We start from the raw sequence: 23,659 nt of genomic DNA on the forward strand, positions 1-23,659 counted from the left end.
ATACTTGTCCAGTCATTCCTAAGTCTTTTCTGCTAAATATCTGCAACATATCCGAATCTCTGTTTAAAATAAGTATGTGTTTCCCACCTGGTCTGGTGCTGTTATAAAGCCTGCAGTCCAAGGGTCACAGCTCACAAAATGGGCATACATGATTAGTCCAGTGAATACAGCGCACACCAATATTATCCACAGTCCAAGCAAGTTCAGATAGAGTGCACTTGAAAAAAAGAACAGATTAGGGAGTTATCTAAAAAAAGATTGGGATTGGACTTCACTCAAAAATTAGAGTTTTCCTATTGTAAAAGACAAAATTAAAAAGGATGTGGAGACATTGAGATCACCCAGTGTTGGGCCCTTGTTCCAGAACATGGCCAAGAGGAAAACATTGCACAATACAGACAATATAGATCTTTATTAGTATAGACCTGGCATAGTCCTCACTAACTATACAGAAGGCATGTGCAATTATGAGCTGAGCAGGGCTGGGCTGGGGTAAGGGCTCTTCACTAGACATACCAAACAGTGACATTGACAATAAATTAAGGTAAATTTCCAATTATGCAGTGCACCCAATTAATTTTAACAATATTACTCTGAAATCACCCTGGCCCAGCACTATTGACCTATTCTGCATTAGAAGGTCATGGTGGGCTGGGGTGCATGCAATAGTATGGAAGGATCATAATACTTCCAACCCAACAAGAGTGTGTTTAGCAATTTAAGCCCAATTGGACTTTCAAGATGGTGTAAGTATCACTGGGCCGGTGGAGTTTAGGGACAGCTTTTGTGCAGTTTGATAGCTGCAGCCCTAAATATTTTGCCACCTTTAACATAGTGAACTGGTACTGATGGCTGACTTAATTAAACTTTATTTAATTTTAATTAAACAAAAATATATCTCAGTAGTCAGTAAGTATATATATATATATATATATATATATATATATATATATATATATATATATATATATATATATATTTATTTATTTTTTTCATGAAAAGGGAACATCATACTGTGAAGGCAAAAGCCATGTTCTAGTTTTACTCCTTTGGACTGCCTCAAATTCAACTCACACACACACACAAAGACACTTTTCTAACCATTACAAAGGCATGGAACACAACAATACATTAGTAAGACTCACAGTTTAGCATGCTTCTCAGTCTTGCAGGAAATACATCTTTGTACTGTCGACTGGTTAACACCATAGATTCCCAGCCATGTAAATGTGCCTCCCACAGCAATGGTCCAAAACGTGTGTCTTCTCAATGGGTCTACATCAAAACTAAGAAATAAAAATGCAAAAAAATAAAAATTGGATTATTAAAATTGTGATAGGGTTGATATTGTTTGAAAATCTCTTTGGCCAGTGAATCATTCAACCCCTTTATTTGAATACTAATTGAGCAACCAGCCACTGCAGTAATCTGTGTTGTATATCAGTAGTACTAAATTGCTGACTATTCAGCTTATTCTCTGACTTAGTCTATAAGGCTTTGTCAACAGAAGTCAGAAGCATTAGAGAACACACAACCATGACTAACTCCAAAATACGAGAGCAGGAACAATTTTAGTGGATAAATCCTAAATTACATCCTGAGGTTTCCTTCCTACCCTCCTCCATTGGGAAACCCCTATAGTGCTCTGAATTTCTGTACCCGGTCATACAAAGCAGAGTACTGCCAGGGTATGTCCTGTTCCCAGGATGAGGATATGAGCATGGATAGTCGAAGCTAATCCAGACTTGGCTTCAACTGCAAATACTTTTAGCTGGCAGTTGCACATTTTTTTTTATACACTGGCCACAGTTGTGTCAGACATACACTGTGTTTGTAAATGACCCTTTACAGAATGCAATGAATGAATGTCAGAATGCAAACTCATGAGTTTCTCATATGCCTGCATCCAGGTTGATGCAATGAATTTGGCTCAGGCAAGGTAAGGGGCTAGTTCCAGCATTGGGGCTGATTAGTGGCCTACTTTTTCAGCAGGTCAAGTTTCAGCCCCACGTGTCATTAGCCAGCCCATAGAGCTTTAACAGGATGCCATCAATACCAAATGGTAAACATAAAGGTGTAACTCACAATGTTATAAACTGATATACAGAAGAATACAAATAAAACGTTACAAAAGTGTGAAATTGAGCAAATTAAAAATTATGCACATTCACAATTTTTATAGACAAGCACAATCATAGCAGAAAAAAATCTGAAGTCCTAATTTTAAGGTCTAATGGCTATAAAAGTAGAATACAGTACATGAAGTTTGTGTTATCTTCTTGTATGTGATACGGCAAATATACAATAACTCCCTCCTAATCTATAATGGTGGAGTTTAACTGAGTAAAGCAAGTCAGTAAAAGCTTTGCACCAAGATTTAATGTAATGATTTTGCATCTTTTGTATTGCTCTCCTTATCAGCCATGAACATAAACCTTGCCCTTTAACTATCTGACTATCAGGTTTTTTTTATCAAATAGCATGTTCATTGAAAATAATTCTAGCTAGTCAATAAGCACTAATTAACCAAGATGCTACTGAATACGGTGTAACAGTAACTATACATTTTGCATCTCAAGACAAGGACAACTGAGAGAATAGGGCTCCTTTACCATGACTTCAGATAGAGCATGGCTCAATGACCCCGCCTTAGTGTCTTGACATGGATTACAAAGGTGGAGAGGTGCTGTGTGCAGAGCATAGTGCTGTAAATTTAAGGTAGCCCTGGGACTCATTTACCAAGTGTAGATCAAGGTGCAGAGGACAAAGAAACCCAGTGTACAAGCTGCTATAGTTTTGCTCACTTGTACCTTGCTGAAGGGCCGCATGGGTCTCTCATGGCCTTCCACTGACCCAGGATTGCTGCCCTCCCTACTGACTGAAAATGGCAGGTCCAAAGAGGAGACAGAGGTAGGCGATGGGGCATGGGTTGGGGGGCAGAGTTCACAAAGGGAATGCAGGTAGTGGGCCCTGAAGGGGGTGGCCCAGGTGGGCCATGAACCCCCAGCTTATATTGCCTTGGGCATTCGGCAAAGTACAGGTAAACTTGGTAAATGGGTGATTTCCTGGGAGTGATCCGAGTCCAAGGAAACCCTCTGGAAATATGACAGCAAGCGCCCTATTGAATATGGGAGTTTCAAGAAACTCATATGATCTCCTATATGTGACTGCAAAAGTTGTAGCCACACCTGGACAACTGTCCCTGGCATACTGACCAAATGTTGTTAATAGTGGTCAACCCATTAATGTCCATTTTTTTGTGAACTGCAGTACCCAGCAATTCCATTTCCTGATAGGGCTTCCTCAGAGAACATTGAAGTTTTTCAGGTTGCCCATCTTAACCTTAGGGCAGTGATCCACAACCAGTGGCTTATGGGCAACATGCTGCTCACCAACTCCTTTGATGTTGCTCTCAGTGGCCTCAAAGCAGGAGCTTAATTTTTAATTCCAGGCTTGGAGGCAAGAATTATTTACCTAATTAAGAGTACTACTAAGTAGAGCTTCCTGCAGGCTGCCAGTCCACATAGGGGCTACCAAATAGCCTTATTTTTTTAGATGCATCACTGTGTTAGAATACAACACTGCTGACCAAAGTCATAGCAGTAGGTAGGACAGTTGTAGATTCATCAGATGATCACTCTTTATCAGTTCAGCTTTCCAAGAAAGAGATTATTTGCTAAATCAGTGTCTTTACCTCACTGCAATAAAAACTGGTTTCAATATGCTGAGATCTAAGTTTTCTGTTACTTATGCTATGGGTTGACTTTGCACCAATGCATCAGAACATGGGTCTATCATTTACTTATTATCAGCCAGAAGAAACTTATTGAACTTCAGTTAATTACAGTGCAAGGGTAATATATGTGTTCATTTAAAAAAAAAATACGTTATATGAAGTTTGGTTTGGCACGGCTTTTGGATAGGTTGTGCATACCTATTATCAAAGAAGCTTTTTTACATGTACATTGCTGGTATATCAACTCAAATGATTTATTTCCATGTTGGTGTTAATAGTCCTTTAATTATTGGGGCTCATTCACAACTGTCCCCCTAGTTCTCATTTACACTTGACTTGACATTGTTGACAGTGCACCCAAATGCACACTAACATGCTAGTATGAATGACATGCAAGTTAAGGGAGCAGGTAAGGAGCTGGTGGGGGTGAAGACCACATGCCTCCCCTTGTGTGCACCTCATGAATACAGAGCTACCAAACACTGACATTGCTGTACTCATAAGGGGCCCTGAGGCAATTCATTTAGCATGCAAAGTAGAGTGAAAAGTGCAAAAAAACTTTGCCTTGCACTTTGTAGAATTCGTGTGATGGTTGACATACATGGACTAATAGATACTGACTCTTCATGACTAAGTTGCAAGCTTTTTGGCCTGCGTGTGGGGGTAATTGGTTGACATATTAACCAACTGTTTATAGGACAGATAAAGATTATTTGTATGATGTTTCAGAGAGAAAACATATATATAGAGAAAACTCACATGCAAACAAACACTTACAACTCAGGGATTCCTGAAATTCAAGTCAATCGATATGTTGCCAAAACAGGTAACAGGACAATTTCCACATTGTGACATTAACCCCTGCTTCATCTGTAACTGAATATAGAAATATATTTTTACTTACTTAGCAATATCTACTCGGGATCCATTCATGGCTGTCTCCCAGATCTTAGAAGGCCCCCCATTTTGAATCGTTCCTTCAATTAATACAGATAAAAATCCAACTATCATCACAACCATCTGGAATGCATCAGTCCATACAACAGCTTTCAAGCCCCCCTAAAAACAAACAAAAAATCATGTTTATGTCATCTTCATCTTTTGATCAATGTCGGGATTTGTAGATCAAAAACAATTAGAGGCTGCAGATTCTACAGCTCTAAACACATTACCCCAGAGTAGTGATCCCTTTGCTTTTCAAGTTGGTGTTCCAAAATGGATCAAGATACTTACATCAATATGAGTTCCTGAACTTCCATACTCATAAGGGAAAGACACAGTTGGGTCCATGTTGACACACCAGGCACAATTGTTTTAGACACAACTTAAAGCACGGCCTCAATTACGTTAGAAATATGGGGAAAATGTTGCATTATTGGTAAAACTCTGTACTATGCCTTTAAAATTGTACATTGCCCCTGCTGTAGTGAATGACCTGGTATAGTTTCTATTATTTCACTTCAAATACTATTGCTACTTGTTTTCTCTCCCCTTAAGCTCTGGAATGATCTACAGGAGTTCTCTACTCCTCCCCACCCCACGTCTTAGTTTTTTTTTTCGATGTATTTGAAAATGTAAATCATTACCATTGTTGCCAGGCCACACTAAATTACCAGGAGTTATTAGGGCTCATTGATAATTGGGGAGATCTTCAATTGACTAGTTTCCCCCTAGCACCTTTCAGTCTTGTTTATTTGTGCTATTATTGATACATACCAGAGTGCAGTAAAAAGTGCAGACAATCCCAGTAGCAAATACTGATCCCCAAAGATCAAATCCAGTCACTGAAAGAATAGAAACAATGAATTTTTTATTATTCTATCGATTATTCTACTGCCAAATGTTATGCAAGTATAATGTGTAGGACCTCTGTTTGAATACAAGCATCTTATTGGTTGCTATAGGATACTAGACTTAGAGCAAGCCTACACATGTATTCCAGTGTACCATGTGGGTGGGTAGAGGGGTCTTTGTAGGGTGCATACTCATTTATTTTTGGAGGAAAACGCTAATCTAAATATTATGCCTGGGGGGAGGATGGTTTGGGCCTTTATGAACTTTAATTTAAGCACAACTGTAATAAGGCAGTAAAGTTTGGTTCTACATAAGAAACTACACTGTAATAAAGTTAATTACTCATCTGATAGCTGCCAAGTACCTTTATATCTATTTTTAGTGCATATGATTTAATGGAGTCCGCTGTAAATCTTTATCAAAGTTACTAATTGCCTCGATGTAAAATGATCAAATCTTCGGGATAATCAGGGTCTTGGATATTGAGAAGAGTTGCTCAGATTAGACAGCAGTTTCTCCATAAACTGGTAATTTACATTAAAGGGATACTGTCATGGGGAAAAAAATTTTTTTCAAAATGAATCAGTTAATAGTGCTGCTCCAGCAGAATTCTGCACTGAAATCCATTTCTCAAAAGAGCAAACAGATTTTTTATATTCAATTTTGAAATCTGACATGGGGCTAGACATATTGTCAATTTCCCAGCTGCCCCAAGTCATGTGACTTGTGCTCTGATAAACTTCGATCACTCTTTACTGCTGTACTGCAAGTTGGAGTGATATCACCCCCTCCCTTTCCCCCCCAGCAGCCAAACAAAAGAACAATGGGAATGTAACAAGATAGCAGCTCCCTAACACAAGATAACAACTGCCTGGTAGATCTAAGAACAGCACTCAATAGTAAAAACCCATGTCCCACTGAGACACATTCAGTTGCATTGAGAAGGAAAAACAGCAGCCTGCCAGAAAGTATTTCTCTCCTAAAGTGCAGGCACAAGTCACATGACCAGGGGCAGCTGGGAAATTGATAAAATGTCTAGCCCCATGTCAGATTTCAAAATTGAATATAAAAAAAATCTTTTGAAAAATGGATTTCATTGCAGAATTCTGCTGGAGCAGCACTATTAACTGATTCATTTTGAGAAAAATTTTTTTCTCAATGACAGTATCCCTTTAAAGGTTTTTGTTCTACATCTCAGACATTGGATTGCTCTGATTTACAAGTGCAAGTGTTCTTGCTTACTAGCAAATACTTTGTATAATGGTATGCAATCAATTCACTATGGTGCAGTTAGCCATTTCATGGGTTGGCCTTCATGTAGAACCTAACAGTAGAATTCAGAGTTTGTTGGCTTTTTTATAGATTATTTTAGTTATTCTTTGGGAATATCAAAGACAAATAAAATTCAGACCTTGGAGAGTAAATACAATGAGAAAAATATCCAGGGTTAATCTGAAACATCTAGTAACCCACAGAAACCATAGAAATATATTTGCTTTCAAAGAGATGGCTGAGAAATGAAAAATGGCTGCTATGGGTTACTGGACCTCATGCAAAAGTTGCATGATATCCCTCTTGGGCAGAGTAAGAGGAAGGACTTCAATATTGGCCTTCATAGAATGAATGTTGGACTGTTTAAGGGGCTGATTTATCAACATTAAATTTGGGTTTTACTGAGATTCAAGTGTTTTTGTGCTAAAACTCCCAAACTCAAATTACAACTTCAAATCAAGCTAAAAAACTTGAAAAACTCGATAAAAGTTTAGCATCTAAAAACACGTGAGGTCATGTAAAAGTCAATAAGAGCTGTCCTAGACAATATTTTAATGATTTCTTCAATTGAATGAGTTTTTTGAAAAGGTTTGAGCTTGTAAACTCACAAATGAATAGTCTTTGAGATTTCTGAGCATGCAAACTCCCAAATTTGTGGCCGTCAATTTATTTTTATGATTTCTTGAGTCAAGTTTTTTTTAAATAAATAAGCAAACATTCTATTTTTATTATTTGTGCGTTTCTTCGAAGTAGGAAAAACCTCTAGAATTACACAGATTCACATGTTTATAAACAGGCCAGTAAATTTTATTCTTAAAGCAACCACTCAGCTGGCTCATCACTCTTTCTTTTTCACTCTTATTACTCAGATACATACATATGCTGTTTTATTTTATAACTGTTTGTGAGATTGTTTGTCTTATATTTCATGTGCAGAATTCTTTGGCTGCATTAGACTCAAGGATGTGTAAGTCACTGCACTTTTGCTAAAACCTCCCTGCCCAGCCAGTTTTATAAATTTATGGCATACAGTTTACTCATTTATGGTTTTAGTGCCTGCTGCATTTCTCCAACACTTCATGCGAGGTTATAATATTCTTGCAAAAATGTGCCCTTTTTGATGAGTCCACAAAACTATTGATTACAATACTCTTGGGAGAGAATTTCAACAATGATCTGTTATGAAATAAGTATTGCAGTGCTACGTCTGTTTTTACAGAATTAACAAAAATGTATTGGAAACACATGTTTGTGTCCGAAGGATAACGACATTTTAATGATTATTCACATCAAGTCATCAAATCAAATTGTTGTTTTTTTAAACTTTTTAATTCAACTAATCTCAGCAACCCGTACATAAAGGGGGCGTTTTATCAAAAATCGAGTTTTAGTTTTTTTCATGATTCGAGAAAAATGAGTACGAATATACTAGAGAATATTCTTTGTAACTCTGAATAGTCGCCATTTATTAAACAATAAAACCACAAAAATTTGCCAGAAAAAACTTGGCAAGTAAAAGCTGTCAATGGGAAGTCAATGGGAATGTTCTCTGACAACTTCAATTACTTATTTATTTTCCCAGTTTATTAAAACATTCTTGATTTTCAGCCTCATTCAAAATGAATGGGACAAAGAGATTCTCGCTGGCATGAGACTTCTGCTTGCATTCAAGAAAAAAAATCGTTTTATCAGCTTTTTTTTTCTTCTTCCGCATTTTTTTTTCATGAACTCAGATTTTGTTAAATCTGCCCCCAAACTGTAGACAACAATTTGCAATGTAGACTCTCTAGCCCATACTAACTGAATTTTAGAAGAAAATGTCCCATTATACCAAAATACTCTGGCATTTGTACAATACCTACCTTGGTTGAGTGCCAAAGCAGGAGCATATACCACCACTCCAGTGTAAAGTATCTAGAGACAACATTTGGAAAAAGAAGATTATTGCAAATTGCGCAAATAAGCAAATAAATGGGATATTTTGCAGATTCAAGGGAAATTATCAGCAAAAAAACCTCTATCATGACTTACAGTATTTCATGGCCACAAAAGAAACATTAGAATTGTATGCCTGGACCACTGGACCATGCAACACTAAATCAAATAGAGTAGGGGACTCCAACATTCTTATTTACTTGTAAACCACATTCAAATGGACAAAGAGTTGAGGAGCAACATAAACAGGCAATAAGATCCTAGGGATGCCAAATAAGGGCTTCGATTGGCAGTTTGGTAGCCCCAATATGGACTGGGCCTATAGTAGCATCTGTTTGGCAGTTCACTTGTTTTTATGTAACCAAAACTTGCCTCCATGCCAGGAATTTAAAAATAAGCACATGCTTTGAGGCCACTGAGAGCAAAATCCAAGGGGTTGGTGAGCAATATGCTGCTCATGAGCCACTGGTTGGGGATCATTGAAGCAGAGCATCAATTATATGTGAAGACTACAGTAATTGTTGTGGATTAGTAAGATAGTTGGCCATTTACCAATGCAAAGAATACATCCCAGTTGCCATCATTAGTGTCCATGAACGCACAGTCCTCTAGCACATGGCAATCCACTGGATCAGGGCAATAAGGCTTTGTTGTGCCATAGTTTTAGCAAATATTGTACTGGCAGTTTAAGTATATGTTTTTAAAGAGCATCTGTCAATTGCCATAAACATCTCTGAGCCAAAGTGTGGGTTCCAGAAAATGTCTTTCATTTGCTACACACAATTTTGCACACACACTGAATTCAAAATGTCCTTTGCGATCAAGAACTTTTTGTATGATCCAAGTGGCATGGAATAAATACATAAATTGTCCCATTAATATTGTTAAGACCATACAAGTATACTATAATGTTTATAAATGCCTCTGCATTCGAAAAATTCTTACCGTTTGCACAATGTACATAATTGTTGCCGCATATCGGACAGCTCTGTTGAATCGCATTTCCAAATACTTGAAGAAAAAAACAAGGAGACACTTTAGAGCAGATAGAAAAGGAAAGAATAGGCCTCAGCTTCTAAATACATGTTCAATTACATGTTCACAAGGAGCATGAGACATTAGAAGGTACATTGCATTAGATATGTAACCAGCTCAAGAACTGTTTAAACTCATGGGTGAATCTACGCCATTTCCCTTCGCCATAAAAAAGTGAAAATGTGTGAAACACATTAAAGTCGAAGCAACTTTTTTTTTTATAACACATTGGAGTCTATAGGTGTTTTTTGTGGTCAAACCTGGAGAAAATTTTCACCCATCATTTTTCTCTAGTCCAATTGCCATTTACTAAATAACGTGTATCACAGATGTTGGTGATGCCAAATCGCCCAGAGTTCTGCCCTGAGCACAGTTTACATTAATTTAGCGTTTCTGAGATATTTGCATTTTTAGACTGCCGGCATCAGGCTTATTACTCAACTGAGAGTCAGCAATCTGAGGGTTAACCGAAGGCAGAAATAACATAGATAGGTTCACTGACACTCTTGGCCTTGAAAGAGAGCTGTTAAGTTTAAAGCCTGCCAAGCAGTATAATACTGTAAATAAGGATGTAATTTATAATAATGATACATTTGCTTCTGATCCAATCTTTTACAGGGATTATTCACCTATAAATAACCTTTTAATATGAGGTAGAGAGTAATAGTCTGAGACAATTTGCAATGGTTTTTCAGCAGCTCTCCAGTTTGCAATTTCAACAATCTGATTGCTAGTGTCGAAATTCCCCTAGCAACCATGCATTCTTTTGAATAAAAGAATGAAACATGAATAGGAGAGGGTCTGAATAGAAAAATGATTAATAAAAAGTAGCAATAACAATACATTTGTAGCCTTACAGAGCATTTGTTTATTTAGTCAGTGACCCCCATTTGAATGCTGGAAAGAAGGTAAATAATTCAAAAGCTATAAAAAAGAAATATTGGAAACCAATTGAAAAGTTATTTAAAACTATTTAATACTAAGGGGCAGATTTATCAAGGGTAGAAGTGAAAATTTGAATTTCAAATTTTGAATTCAAATTTTAGAGGTTTTTTTAAGGGGAATTCGATTAGGGAATAGTTAAAATTCAATTCGAGTTTTTTAAAAAAAAATTGTATTTGATTTATCATGTACTGGCCCTTTAAGAATTCAACTATTCACCACTTTAAACCTGCGGAATTGCTGTTTTGGTCTACGGGGGACTTCCTAGGATCAATTTTGAGTTGGTCCTGTAAATCTAGTTTTTTTTTTGGAGAATTCAAAATTTGATTCGAGTTTACAGGTCGATTCCATTCATCTGAATTTGAAAAATTAGATTTTTTTGACAAATTTTGATAAGTCGTTTTTTTCGAATTTCAAGTTTATGGGAGTTTATGGGAGTCTCCTAAAATTTTACTTTAAGGTGAACCACCCCTTTAAACGTACCTATATAATATTTATATATATATGTATATATATATATATATATATATATATATATATATATATATATATATTTATATATATATATATATTTATATATATATATATATATATATATATATATATATATATATATATATATATAGGTAAGAGACCTCTTATCCAGAATGGTCGGGATCTCCATACATTAAGTCTACTAGAAAATCATATAAACATTAATAACCCCAATAGGCTGGTTTTGCTTCCAATAAGGATTAATTATATCTTAGTACAAGGTACTGTTTTATTATTGCAAAGAAAAAGGAAATCATTTCAACAAATTTGGATTATGTGTCTATGGGAGATGGCCTTTCTGTAATTGGGAGCTTTCTGGATAATGGGTTTCTGGATAACGGATCCCATACCTACTGTATATATGAAGTCAGACACCTTACCTCATATGTACTAGTAATCCCAGACCTGTAGAACACAGGGATGAATAGTTCTGCTGAGAAGATAATTACAAAAGTATAGGAAATGATGAAAAAAAGGTAGTGTGCTCCAAAACGAACAACTTCTGACGGGGTTCCAAGGACTGTAATTGCTGACATAAAACTAGCTGTCAGTGAAAGGGCCACGGGGCCACATGTCATCTGTCTTCCTCCGACCAAAAACTCACTAGATGTTTTTTTCTTCCTCTCGGTGATGGCAAAGAAGACTCCGATTCCAGCCGAAACGACCAGCAGGGCAGCAAAAACAACATAGTCCCACACTACAAAGTTTTTGATGTCGGGTTTTGCAAATTGGGACATGACTAGATATGTTGTTGAGGCAGAAACAGGGTGTTAAAATGTCTCCCTTTTGAACTTTTAGTGGGTAAATTAAAAAGCAAACCCTCTATTTAATTTGATTTAAATCATTCTGAGAGGTTTCTGATGGGAGCTAATTAATAGGACATGCCTGATTTGTAAAAGAAATGATTTCCAGCTAAACAGAGGATAAATGCTTTCAGCAAGGCACGGAAATAGAAGGCAGCCAATGGTATCGCTCGATCCCTTGATAACGCTGTTTTTTTCTTCCAGTTATATTTTTTAAAGTTAAACATTACTCTGATTGAAATAAAACAAATACATGCATCTTAACACTTTTTTTCCCTAACAACAGCAGGGATTGTAAAAGAGATAACACAGGCGGAGGCTTAAGTGAAGGGAAATTTTTATGGACCTTAATCTTACTGGGCTGATCTGTTGTCACTCAGTTTCTCAGAGATACGTTGAGGGCTTCTTGGAATATGTGCTGATTATGGATAGAAAGGAACCCATTTTTTTTTGTTTGTTTTTATGGAAATAAATGCAAAGTGCGTTCGTAGATCATAGTCTTGGAGGCTCATTTATTACCATCAGGTTCCCCCAGTGCAATGACCCATAACAACCTACTAGTTTTTAAACCGCCAGAACAAGGCAAATCTCTAGGTGATATAGGTTACCGCAGAGTTTTGCCACTTAAGGCAGTGGTCCACCTTTGCATTATCTTTAAGGGGGTTATTTACTATACTCCGAATGCAAAAATAAGGAAAAATTTGTGATTTTTTTTAAATAAAATCGGACTTTTAAAAAATCACAAATTTTTTGGAATTTATTAAACTCCGAATCTGAAAATCCAGCATCTCAGACCTGTTGAGGTTGCATATAAATCAATGGGAGAATCCCAATGATCTTTTGGATGTGCGCAGGGTTTGTGCAATACCCAGAAGTTTTCGGTGAAAGATCCAAAAAAATCATGAAAATTTGATGGAAAAATCCCAAAAATTCGTGAAAATCCGATACTTTCCCGAAAAGCAAATTTTCCAGAAAATGTAATAAAAAATAAAACTCTGATTTGATCGGAGTTTGTAGCAGAAAGTATTGAGATTAATTCGGACTTTCATAAATAACCCCCTTAGTAGGCTATAGAATGTTCAGTTCTAAGCAACTTTCAATTGGTCTTCATTATTTATTTTTTATCGTTTTTGAATTATTTGCCTTTCTTATGACTCTTTCCAGCTGTCAAATGGGGGTCACTGATCCCATCTAAAAAAACCAATGGTCTTAAGTAGTGATGGGCGAATTTGCGCCGTTTCGCCGAAAAATTTGCGAATTTCGCTCGAAATTCGCGAAACGGCGAAAAATTCGCGAAACGGTGAATTTATTCGCCAGGCGCGAATTTGCGGCGAATTTGTGCGATTCGCGTCCAGCGAATAAATTCGCGAAACGCCCGCGAAAATTCGCCGAAAAAATTCGCCGGCGTCAAAATTTATTATTTCGAAAAACGGACGCCGGCGTCAAAAACGGGCGCCGGCGTCGAAAAAACGGGCTCCGGCGTCAAAAACGAGACGCCGGCGCCGTTTCGCGAATTTTTCGCCGTTTCGCGAATTTCGAGCGAAATTCGCAAATTTTTCGGCGAAACGGCGCAAATTCGCCCATCACTAGTCTTAAGGCTACACATTTATTGTCATTGCAACTTACTCATCTTTCTATTCAGGCCCTCTCCTATTGATTTTTCATGGTTGCTAGGGTAATTTGGACCCTAGCAACCAGATTGCTCAAATTGTGAACTGAAGAGATGCTGAATAAAAAGCTTAATAACTAAAAATGCTACAAATAATAAAAAAAATTAAAACCAATTGCAGATTGTCCCAGAATATCACTCTCAACATCATACTAAGGGGGTCATTTACTAAAATCTGAAAAAAATATTTTATTGAAAAAAACCATGATCAAACTTCCATGCCCAATTTGACCTTATCAATGAAATAACCCAAATTAATCAAAATTATGGAAAAACTCAATAAAATTGAGTGAAAACCAGGATCACTCAATTTTTTTGTGAATCGCTTGATTTTTTGAGTTTTTGCACAAAAAGCCCAGATCAGCCCAGTAGTACAAACCACAATAACTTGAAATTGAGATAGTTGCCTCTCCCTTTGACTTATACAGGACCTTAACAAGTCCAAGATTGCAGATTTTCAGATTCAGGCTTTTTTTTTTTTTAAGCATCGGGATATAAAATATCTTGAAAATTTCGAATTTTTTTCAGCTAAAAATCTGCGTTTTTGCCCCAAAAAGCCATACCAGATAAATTTGAGGTTTAGTAAATAACCCCCTAAAAGCTAAGTTGAAGGTGAACAACCCATTTAAAATTGCCAAGGGATTGCCTCTCTTCTTGCCTTGAGATATTATAAATGGGAACAGATTGTGTTTTGGACAGAAATAAAAATGACTGTGTTGGTTTGGTCAATAATAACTATGGATGCACCAAATGCAACATTTTTGCATTTGGCCCTTATTTGTACATTAAAATTAGTAGTTATGCACCGAATCCAGGATTCGGATTGGGATTCTGCCAAGATTCTGCCTTTTTCAGCAGGATTTGGATTCGGCCAAACCCTTCTGCCCAGCCGATCCAAATCCGAATCCTAATTTGCATATGCAAATTAGTGGCGGGGTGGGAAATTGCGTGACTTTTTGGCTCAAAACAAGGAAGTAAAAAATGTTTTCCCCTTCCCCTCAATCATCCAGGGTCACATGACTTTTGGGGTTTGAAACTGGTTTGGCCAAATCCAAAACCAAACTCTGGATTTAGTGCATCCTTAATTTTAGGGATAGAAGAAGTGCTACAGTTCCGACGTGTGCAGTTATTAGATGAAGGTAAAAATTCCTTCCTATTTCACAGTTTATTCTGGAAGAATTGTGGAAAATAATTATCTAAATCATCCCCTCCCCATGCCCGTTACATTGGAAATTATGATTTGAATGGGTGTTACAGATACTAAAAACCCCTTATTGGGGGTTCTAGGATTGATTTACTGAAATATTTGCGAATTTACTGAAATATTTGCGAATTTACTGAAAAATTTGCAAATTCACTGAAAAATTTGCAAATTTACTGAAAAAATCACAAAACTGAAAAATTTGTGAAACGGTGAAAAATTCGCAAAATGCATTGAAATCAATCGGCGTCAAAATAATTTTGATGCACAACAATTTTTATATCAGCGACTTTTTTGTCCAAATGCATTAAAGTCAATGGGTGTCTGAATAATTTTTACGTGCAAAAATTGTATGCGCATAACTATTCTGACGCACGTCAATTGTTTCTTTGTCGCGGTGGATTTTTTGCCAGCAGAGTTTTCGGCACAGTTTTGCAAATTTATTTGCTGCCGGCGAAACACGGCATTCCGCTACAAATTCGTGCCTGGCGAATTAATTCGCCCATCACTATAAATAGTATTATGCTACTTATCTAGTAACCCATGGCACCCAATGAAGAGACAGCAGGTAACATTTACTGGTCAGCTGTAAAACCTAAGACTGTTAATACATTAAATTTATATTTCTCTAGTGCAGGGAATGATGTAAAATATCTTTGAAGCCCTTAGAACAGATGCAATTTTTGACATGGCCTTGGGTTTTGTCCAAGAGACTTTATGATGGCATTTGGATAAATCTTTGGATAAGCGCACAGTCACTAATTCACTTATGCCCGACTTACAGCAACGGTAAATTTGACTGCCTGCATTAAATCTCAGCCAATGTCAGATAAGGCTACTGAGAGTATCAGCCTCCGCCCAGAAAAATCAGACGGCAGTATTCTCACACTTAACTCCCAGCCACTGCGTATCATCTGACGTATTAGCTTCCACCCTTAAAACATTTGCCAGGTGATAAAATCTATTGATACCCAGCCAAAATAAAATCTACCAGGTTATGGTATCATGAGCGTCAATGTATTACACATTAAGTCATGGCACTCAGCACTTCTTGCTTGTGCAATCTCTTATTTATTAAACCAGAACCTGAGCGTCAAACCCTAGTCAGCGTATAAACAGATAGTAACTTACATCATTAAATACCTGCAAGAGTATTTTATACAATGGTCAGACAGATGGTATTCTAACATTGTAAATCATGTGACAACACCATTACTCCTTGGCCTACCTAGTATGAAGTACATCTGATAATATAATTTTGAGGTTTTAACCCTCAAGTCAAGTCAAAATTGGTGGTGCTATGCAGGACATTCGCCCCACCTCCAGGATGTAACCTTGGTTTAAATCATGTTTGGAGCTGCCAGAAACAGATCACCATTGCTTTAATAGCCTCCCTTCTAGCTGGGCCTTTGTGGTGATTGGTGGAATTGTTGGAGTGGAGCGATTGTTGTTATGTTGATATAACATAAGTGAGTACATGAGGTTGTTTAAAAACATAGTAACATTTAGGGGTTGATTTATCAAGGGTCGAATTTTGAGCTCATGGGAGTTTGTAAAAATGAACTCCCAGGAACTCCAAATTTGGGGGGGGGAAATGACCAATCAGAGTTTTTTTAAAAAAATAGAATTTTTAAATTCGGGTGAATGGGATCGACCCGCTAACTCAAACCAAATTTGAATTGAATTTGATTTTATTTTCAGGATATCTCCAAACTATTCTATATTGATTCCACAGAGTCCCTAGTCCAATTACACTAAAATAAACTTGAAAATTCGAATTTATAAATTCAGAATTCAAAATTAGAATTTTTACTTCAACCCTTGATAAATCTGCCCCTTAGACAAGAAGTAGACATAAAGGCACATGATCTGGACCACCAGCTGGTCAATGGCAATGACACTGGCATTATTTGAATTTCTCCATTAAATTATGTGTTTTTGTGCTGGTTGGTAGTTGGTCAACACATTTTCTAACTGGTGGTGCCTAAGGAATTGAACCCCAATGTTTTGTACTTTCTTGTTTCTTTAAGAAGAATATCATTGACAAAGTGTTATGCCTTGGACTTTGGTAGTGGTTTCATTGAGAGACCTTACAATATATCTAATCTCTTGAAGACTGAACCATGGACTGAAAAGACAAACCACCCTAGGTACAAATTATTATTATTATTACTACCCTTCATTGAAATAGTGCTGACAGATTACGCATCACTTTACAGACATGTTCATCATAAATTTCAGTCCCTGGTTCAGTGAAGCTTACAGGGTAAGGTCCTTAAAAAGTCACACCCAGTAACGCTAATTTAAAAGAAAAATATACCCCCTTTTTTACATAGTTTTGTAAGTTAGTTTTATGTAAAAATATGCATCAACACTATGGAGCAGATTTATGAAAGGTCAAAGTGAAAATTCGAATTTTCAAATTCGGATTTTCATGTTTTTTTTTTTACGGCCAAAACTGTCGAATTTAACTAGTGAATTGTTAAAATTCAATTCGAGTTTTTTTTTTAAATCGAATACGATATTCAAAATTTATCATACATTGGCCCTTTAAGAACTAGAAATTCGACTATTCGCCACCTCAAAACTGCTGAATTGCATTTTTAACCTATGGAGGACGTCTCGGGATCGATTTGGAGTTGTTTGCAGCTTTCTTGACATTTGAGTTTTTTTCTGAAATTTCAATTCAATTCAAATTAGATTCAAGTTTGCGGGTCGATCCTATTCACCTGAGTAACAAAAATTTGATTTTTTTTTTTATATATAGATTTCAGTTTCGAGTTTATGGGAAATTTCGAGTTTATGGGAGTTCATGGGAGTTTAAAAATAACTCCCATGAACTCGAAATTCGACCCTTGATAAATCTGCCTCTATGTGAACTTCATAAAATACATATAATATTTTTCTTTCTTTGTTTTTTTTACGCAGACATACAGTACATATTCCACAGATCGAAAGAAAACAATAGTAGTCTGCCTGCGCTGACTGGGAACAGTTCCCCATACCCCTTAGGCTCACAGTGTAATGCAACCCCCTCCTTAACTTTTTTCCAGCTGTAAGGTAATAAATTCTGGTGCTACTGATACACAAAAAGAAACAAACCCTGCTGACTACATGCTAATTCCATAATGAAAAATTGAAGGTTTTTGCTATTTCTAGCACTCTGGGGATCTGCTACATAGGTAAAGAAAGTAGAGGCACAACAGAATTGGGAGCAATATGAATTGACAAGGTTACTTGAAGAGGTGCTTCACCATTATGTTAACGTTTGGTATGTTATAGAATGGCCAATTCTAAGCAACTTTTTAATTGGTCTTCATTATTTATTTATCTTATTTAATTAGTTGCATTCTTTTCTGTTCTTCAAACTCTTCGCAGCTTTCAAATCGGGGTCACTGACCCCATCTAAAAAACAAATGCTCTGTAACGCTACAAATGTATTGTTATTGCTACTTTTTATTACTCATCTTTCTATTCAGGTCTCTCCTATTCATCTTCCAGTCTCTAATTCAAATCAGTGCATGGTTGCTAGGGTAATTTGAACCCAAGCAACCTGATTTCTGAAATTGCAAACTGGAGAGCTGCTGAATAAAAAGAAAAGTAACTTAAAACGACAAATAATAAAACATGAAAAACAATTGCAAATTGTCTCAGAATATCACTGTCTAAATCATACTAAAATTTAACTGAAAGGTGAACAACCCTTTAAAGAAAAACAAGCTGTGAGGAGGTACATTAAAGGAGAACTAAAACCAGCAAAGGTTTAATGTCAATTAGGATAAGATAGAGGAGAGTGCCTATCTGATCTCCTATATAGTCTTAAAAGCCCAGGTGAACATCACGTATGGTGAGATCTTGGGTGTAAATGTTTTGCTGTCCTATATATACTTGGAACTATGGCTGAATGACTTATCCGCCAATATTTTTCTACGTCTGTAACCTTGTTGTAGGGACCCATAGGGTTAAATTGCCCCTATGCCTTAAAATCCCTACCCTTCCTCCTTTTCCCTAGTTGCTGGGCAAAAGCCCATGTATCTAGTTATATTTACGTTTCCAGTGTTATTGGCCAAGAGGTGTAATGACCACTTCCTACCACACTTCAATATAGTGTTTGGAAAGGGCTGGATCTTCGTCTTTGGGTGCTGGTGTCCTAAACATTTGGATGTGCTCATTGAGCCTGGGTACACCAAGGCCCAGTAAAGTCATCACCCTAAAGTTACCAGCAGCTCTAGTGTCTAAATCGGGGACCTCGGAATCCCGTGAACGGGGTTAGCTAGAGACAGGGTTATATCTGTTATAGATTAGAGAGTACATATAGCAAGAGCAGCTTTGTGCTCCATCAAGGATCTGTAGCAGGGAGTAGCTTCCCAAGGCTCTTGATTGCCTTTAGTGAAGGGACCACAGTTGGATAGGGCGTCATGCTTAGACTCCTTCTCCTTGACCATTCCACTGGGTGGGATCTGGACCACTTAAAGTTATATCTGCCTGGTGATGTTCCTTACTGCTTGACTACAATGCCTATGGGAGTCAAATTCCTCAGCTGTGTCATCCAACCTGTTTCAGCCTGCTAATACTACTTGCATAAACCTCAAGACTGTAAGTAAACCTGTGGTCATTTGTCTAGAACAAATAAATTTGTTACTCTTATGTTTCATCATAAGAAGCTCCTGGCGTCCATTATGCTTATATTTATTGCACAGTAACCTGAGAGTTGTACTAACACTACACCATTCCTGAAATCTTCCACTTAGCAATGGCTGAAGTGTTTTAGTCACATGTAACTCATGCTCCTCTCACTAGCTGGACATTAAGTACTTTTGGTCTGTATAGTCCAAGTTAGCGTTACATTGTTATGAGCTGAGAAGAGCCCTGAGCAACAGTTGGACCTGTAAGAGAAGCTTGAGCTGAACAAGTCCAATGACCACAGCAGTATAGTGTAATACATTACTGTATTTAATGAGACAATCTGTACCTCAATTTAACCTCCATAGCTCAAAAGATATTGTGGTCATAATAAGTGTTGTATGAAACAATATGGCTGACATTCAGAGTTCACCTTACCTCATATGTACTGGTGATTCCAGACCTATAGAAGACTGGCACAAAGAGTTCAGCACTGAAAATAACAACGATGGTATAGGAGATGAAGAAAAGACCAAACGAGGCTCCGAATCGATACACCTCTGCGGGTGCTCCTAACACGGTCACAGCAGACATAAAACTGGCAGTTAGGGACAGGGCTACAGGCCCACATGTCATTTGCTTGCCCCCGACCAGAAAGTCAGCAGAAGTCGTCTTTTTTCGCTCCTTGATTGCAAAGAACACGCCAATGCTGGCGGATACCATAAAAAGTGCAGCAAAAACAAGATAGTCCAAAGATGCAAATGTCTTAAGGGAAGGAATCACAAACTCGGTCATTCTGAAAACCTCCGATGTTCTGGCACATAAAGGTTTTTCTTTTATAAAAGACAACAATGCAACCTACTACCTGAAGAAGGGTAAGCAATGGTTATTTGGTGTTATGCATGCCATACAACTCAGCTTTCCTTTTATAAAGTCTGTATTGGGTTAAACATTATAAAAAATCTAAAATAGTGAGATGTGAAATGGTGCAGGGTGGGGGGCAGTGACAGAGCTTAGTAAATGTTTAGCGTTCCCTGTATTGGGTAAATGAATGTTCTGCACCTCTACTTGTTGCCCTCAGTGATGTTTATTAAAGGGGTTGTTCTCCTTCCAAACACTTTTTCTGTAAAGTTGTTTTGAGATTGTTCTCAACAAATAAAGACTTTTATTCAATTGCTTTCCATTTTTTGATCTTTTACTGTTTTTCCAAAATCTAAGTTTAAAGTTGAATGTTCGTGTCTCTGGTGTTTGAGTCTGGCAGCTCAATAATTCAGGTGCAGATTCTAAACTGTTCCAATTCTGCAACATTGAGTTGATCCATTTCTCAGCAGCATCTCTGGAGTATTAGCAACTATTGTATCAATTCTAACAGCTGTCTGTAATGAAACCCAGAGTTTCTGCTCAGCAGGGACAAAGATAAGAGATGTATCAACTAAATGTATCCATTTAGAACAGTTTACAGGGTCAGCGACCCCCCCCCCAAAGCTGCTTTAGAAGGTGAAAAATTGCACTTTACTCCTTAATATTAGAAAAACATCACGCGTCACACATAGAAAATAGAAAGTAATTGAGAAAAGTCTTTATCTCTGGTGAACTATCTAAAACCAACTGTGCTAGAAGGTGAACAGCCCCTAAAAGTATTTTTTCTTTTAAAAATGTAAAGTCATAGCAGTTTCTTCCTCAGTCAAGTATTTTTTAGAAAATCTGGTCAGTGATCTTATTAGTACAAAATCATATCTGCCCAGCATTGGACTGGGGGGGGGGGGTCTGAGACAAAATGGGGCTTCTGACACAAAGGCCCCAAATCCCCCTCTGGGCCCCCTCAACCCCACACATACATGTTCACTCAATAAGAGCCGGAGGGGGAGATAATGGGGCAGTGTGGGTCTGTGGGGGCAGCAGACGTGTGCGGATCTGGGTCAGCGGGGCCCACTAGGTTTTTATCACTTGCTAAAGCTGGCCGTACATGTTCAGATTTGGTCAGGGAGTTTGGCCAACTGACTTACCATCTGGGCATGTAGGGAAAGACAGGGGTGTGATGTGTCTTCTTCAGAAACTCAGTCTGCCAGAGGCCCAAACCAGTGGGTGCTTTATCAAATGAGAAAGTGAAGAAGACTGTCTGGTATTTGTGTGTTGGGTCTGCAGGCTGATCTGTTGCAGACAGTGGAAGATCATTCAGAGTATGGCCACATTTAGTCTGAACAGGGATATGTGTATTCTGATAATATTAGTTGTATCCTGGCCTTTCTGATAACCTTATGCATAGTCATAAGTGCATACAGAGAAGAAGAAACAGATAAAAAAATAATTAAAAAAAACTATAGGCAACATCTCTCCCTGCTATATCTGTTATCCCACAGTCACACTCCCTTCCCATGGACTATTATCCCACTGCTACTATAGGCACCATCTCTCCCTACTATACCTGCTATCCCACAGTCACACTCCCTTCCCAGAGACTATTATCCCACTGTTACTATAGGCACCATCTCTCCCTACTATACCTGCTATCCCACAGTCACACTCCCTTCCCAGAGACTATTATCGCACTGTTACTATAGGCACCATCTCTCCCTACTATACCTGCTATCCCACAGTTACACTCCCTTCCCAGAGACTATTATCGCACTGTTACTATAGGCACCATCTCTCCCTACTATACCTGCTATCCCACAGTCACACTCCCTTCCCAGAGACTATTATCGCACTGTTACTATAGGCACCATCTCTCCCTACAATACCTGCTATCCCACAGTTACACTCCCTTCCCAGAGACTATTATCGCACTGTTACTATAGGCACCATCTCTCCCTACTATACCTGCTATCCCACAGTCACACTCCCTTCCCAGAGACTATTATCGCACTGTTACTATAGGCACCATCTCTCCCTACTATACCTGCTATCCCACAGTCACACTCCCTTCCCAGAGACTATTATCGCACTGTTACTATAGGCACCATCTCTCCCTACTATACCTGCTATCCCACAGTCACACTCCCTTCCCAGAGACTATTATCGCACTGTTACTATAGGCACCATCTCTCCCTACTATACCTGCTATCCCACAGTTACACTCCCTTCCCAGAGACTATTATCCACTGTTACTATAGGCACCATATCTCCCTACTATACCTGCTATCCCACAGTCACACTCCCTTCCTAGAGTCTATTATCCCACTGTTACTAAAGGTGCCATCTCTCTCTACTATACCTGCTATCCCACAGTCACACTCCCTTCCCAGAGACTATTATCGCACTGTTACTATAGGCACCATCTCTCCCTACAATACCTGCTATCCCACAGTTACACTCCCTTCCCAGAGACTATTATCGCACTGTTACTATAGGCACCATCTCTCCCTACTATACCTGCTATCCCACAGTTACACTCCCTTCCCAGAGACTATTATCGCACTGTTACTATAGGCACCATCTCTCCCTACTATACCTGCTATCCCACAGTCACACTCCCTTCCCAGAGACTATTATCGCACTGTTACTATAGGCACCATCTGTCCCTACTATACCTGCTATCCCACAGTCACACTCCCTTCCCAGAGACTATTATCGCACTGTTACTATAGGCACCATCTCTCCCTACTATACCTGCTATCCCACAGTTACACTCCCTTCCCAGAGACTATTATCCACTGTTACTATAGGCACCATATCTCCCTACTATACCTGCTATCCCACAGTCACACTCCCTTCCTAGAGTCTATTATCCCACTGTTACTAAAGGTGCCATCTCTCTCTACTATACCTGCTATCCCACAGTCACACTCCCTTCCCAGAGACTATTATCGCACTGTTACTATAGGCACCATCTCTCCCTACAATACCTGCTATCCCACAGTTACACTCCCTTCCCAGAGACTATTATCGCACTGTTACTATAGGCACCATCTCTCCCTACTATACCTGCTATCCCACAGTTACACTCCCTTCCCAGAGACTATTATCGCACTGTTACTATAGGCACCATCTCTCCCTACTATACCTGCTATCCCACAGTCACACTCCCTTCCCAGAGACTATTATCGCACTGTTACTATAGGCACCATCTCTCCCTACTATACCTGCTATCCCACAGTCACACTCCCTTCCCAGAG

General features: G+C 38.2%; 1 protein-coding gene across 2 annotated transcripts in view; it reads right to left on the reverse strand.

The window, feature by feature from the left end:
* slc5a12.L (solute carrier family 5 member 12 L homeolog) overlaps positions 1 to 20,447 on the reverse strand; it is a 36,699-nt gene extending 16,252 nt beyond the window's left edge. The window contains exons 1-7 of one of the 2 annotated variants that reach the window (XM_018257032.2): positions 19,983 to 20,447; positions 9,683 to 9,748; positions 8,665 to 8,716; positions 5,453 to 5,520; positions 4,641 to 4,795; positions 1,146 to 1,286; positions 88 to 217 (exon numbers count right to left, since the gene is read on the reverse strand). In XM_018257032.2, coding sequence (XP_018112521.1) covers positions 88 to 217; positions 1,146 to 1,286; positions 4,641 to 4,795; positions 5,453 to 5,520; positions 8,665 to 8,716; positions 9,683 to 9,748; positions 19,983 to 20,339 — 969 coding nt within the window. In that variant the 5' untranslated portion in view covers positions 20,340 to 20,447. Of the gene's footprint in view, positions 1 to 87; positions 218 to 1,145; positions 1,287 to 4,640; positions 4,796 to 5,452; positions 5,521 to 8,664; positions 8,717 to 9,682; positions 9,749 to 11,628; positions 12,149 to 19,982 lie in introns of those variants that run through there. The other variant, XM_041589953.1, reaches the window with a different exon arrangement.
* Positions 20,448 to 23,659: the final 3,212 nt, after the last annotated feature.

Source organism: Xenopus laevis, chromosome 4L (assembly GCF_017654675.1).
Source record: "Xenopus laevis strain J_2021 chromosome 4L, Xenopus_laevis_v10.1, whole genome shotgun sequence".
Lineage (NCBI taxonomy): Eukaryota > Metazoa > Chordata > Amphibia > Anura > Pipidae > Xenopus > Xenopus laevis.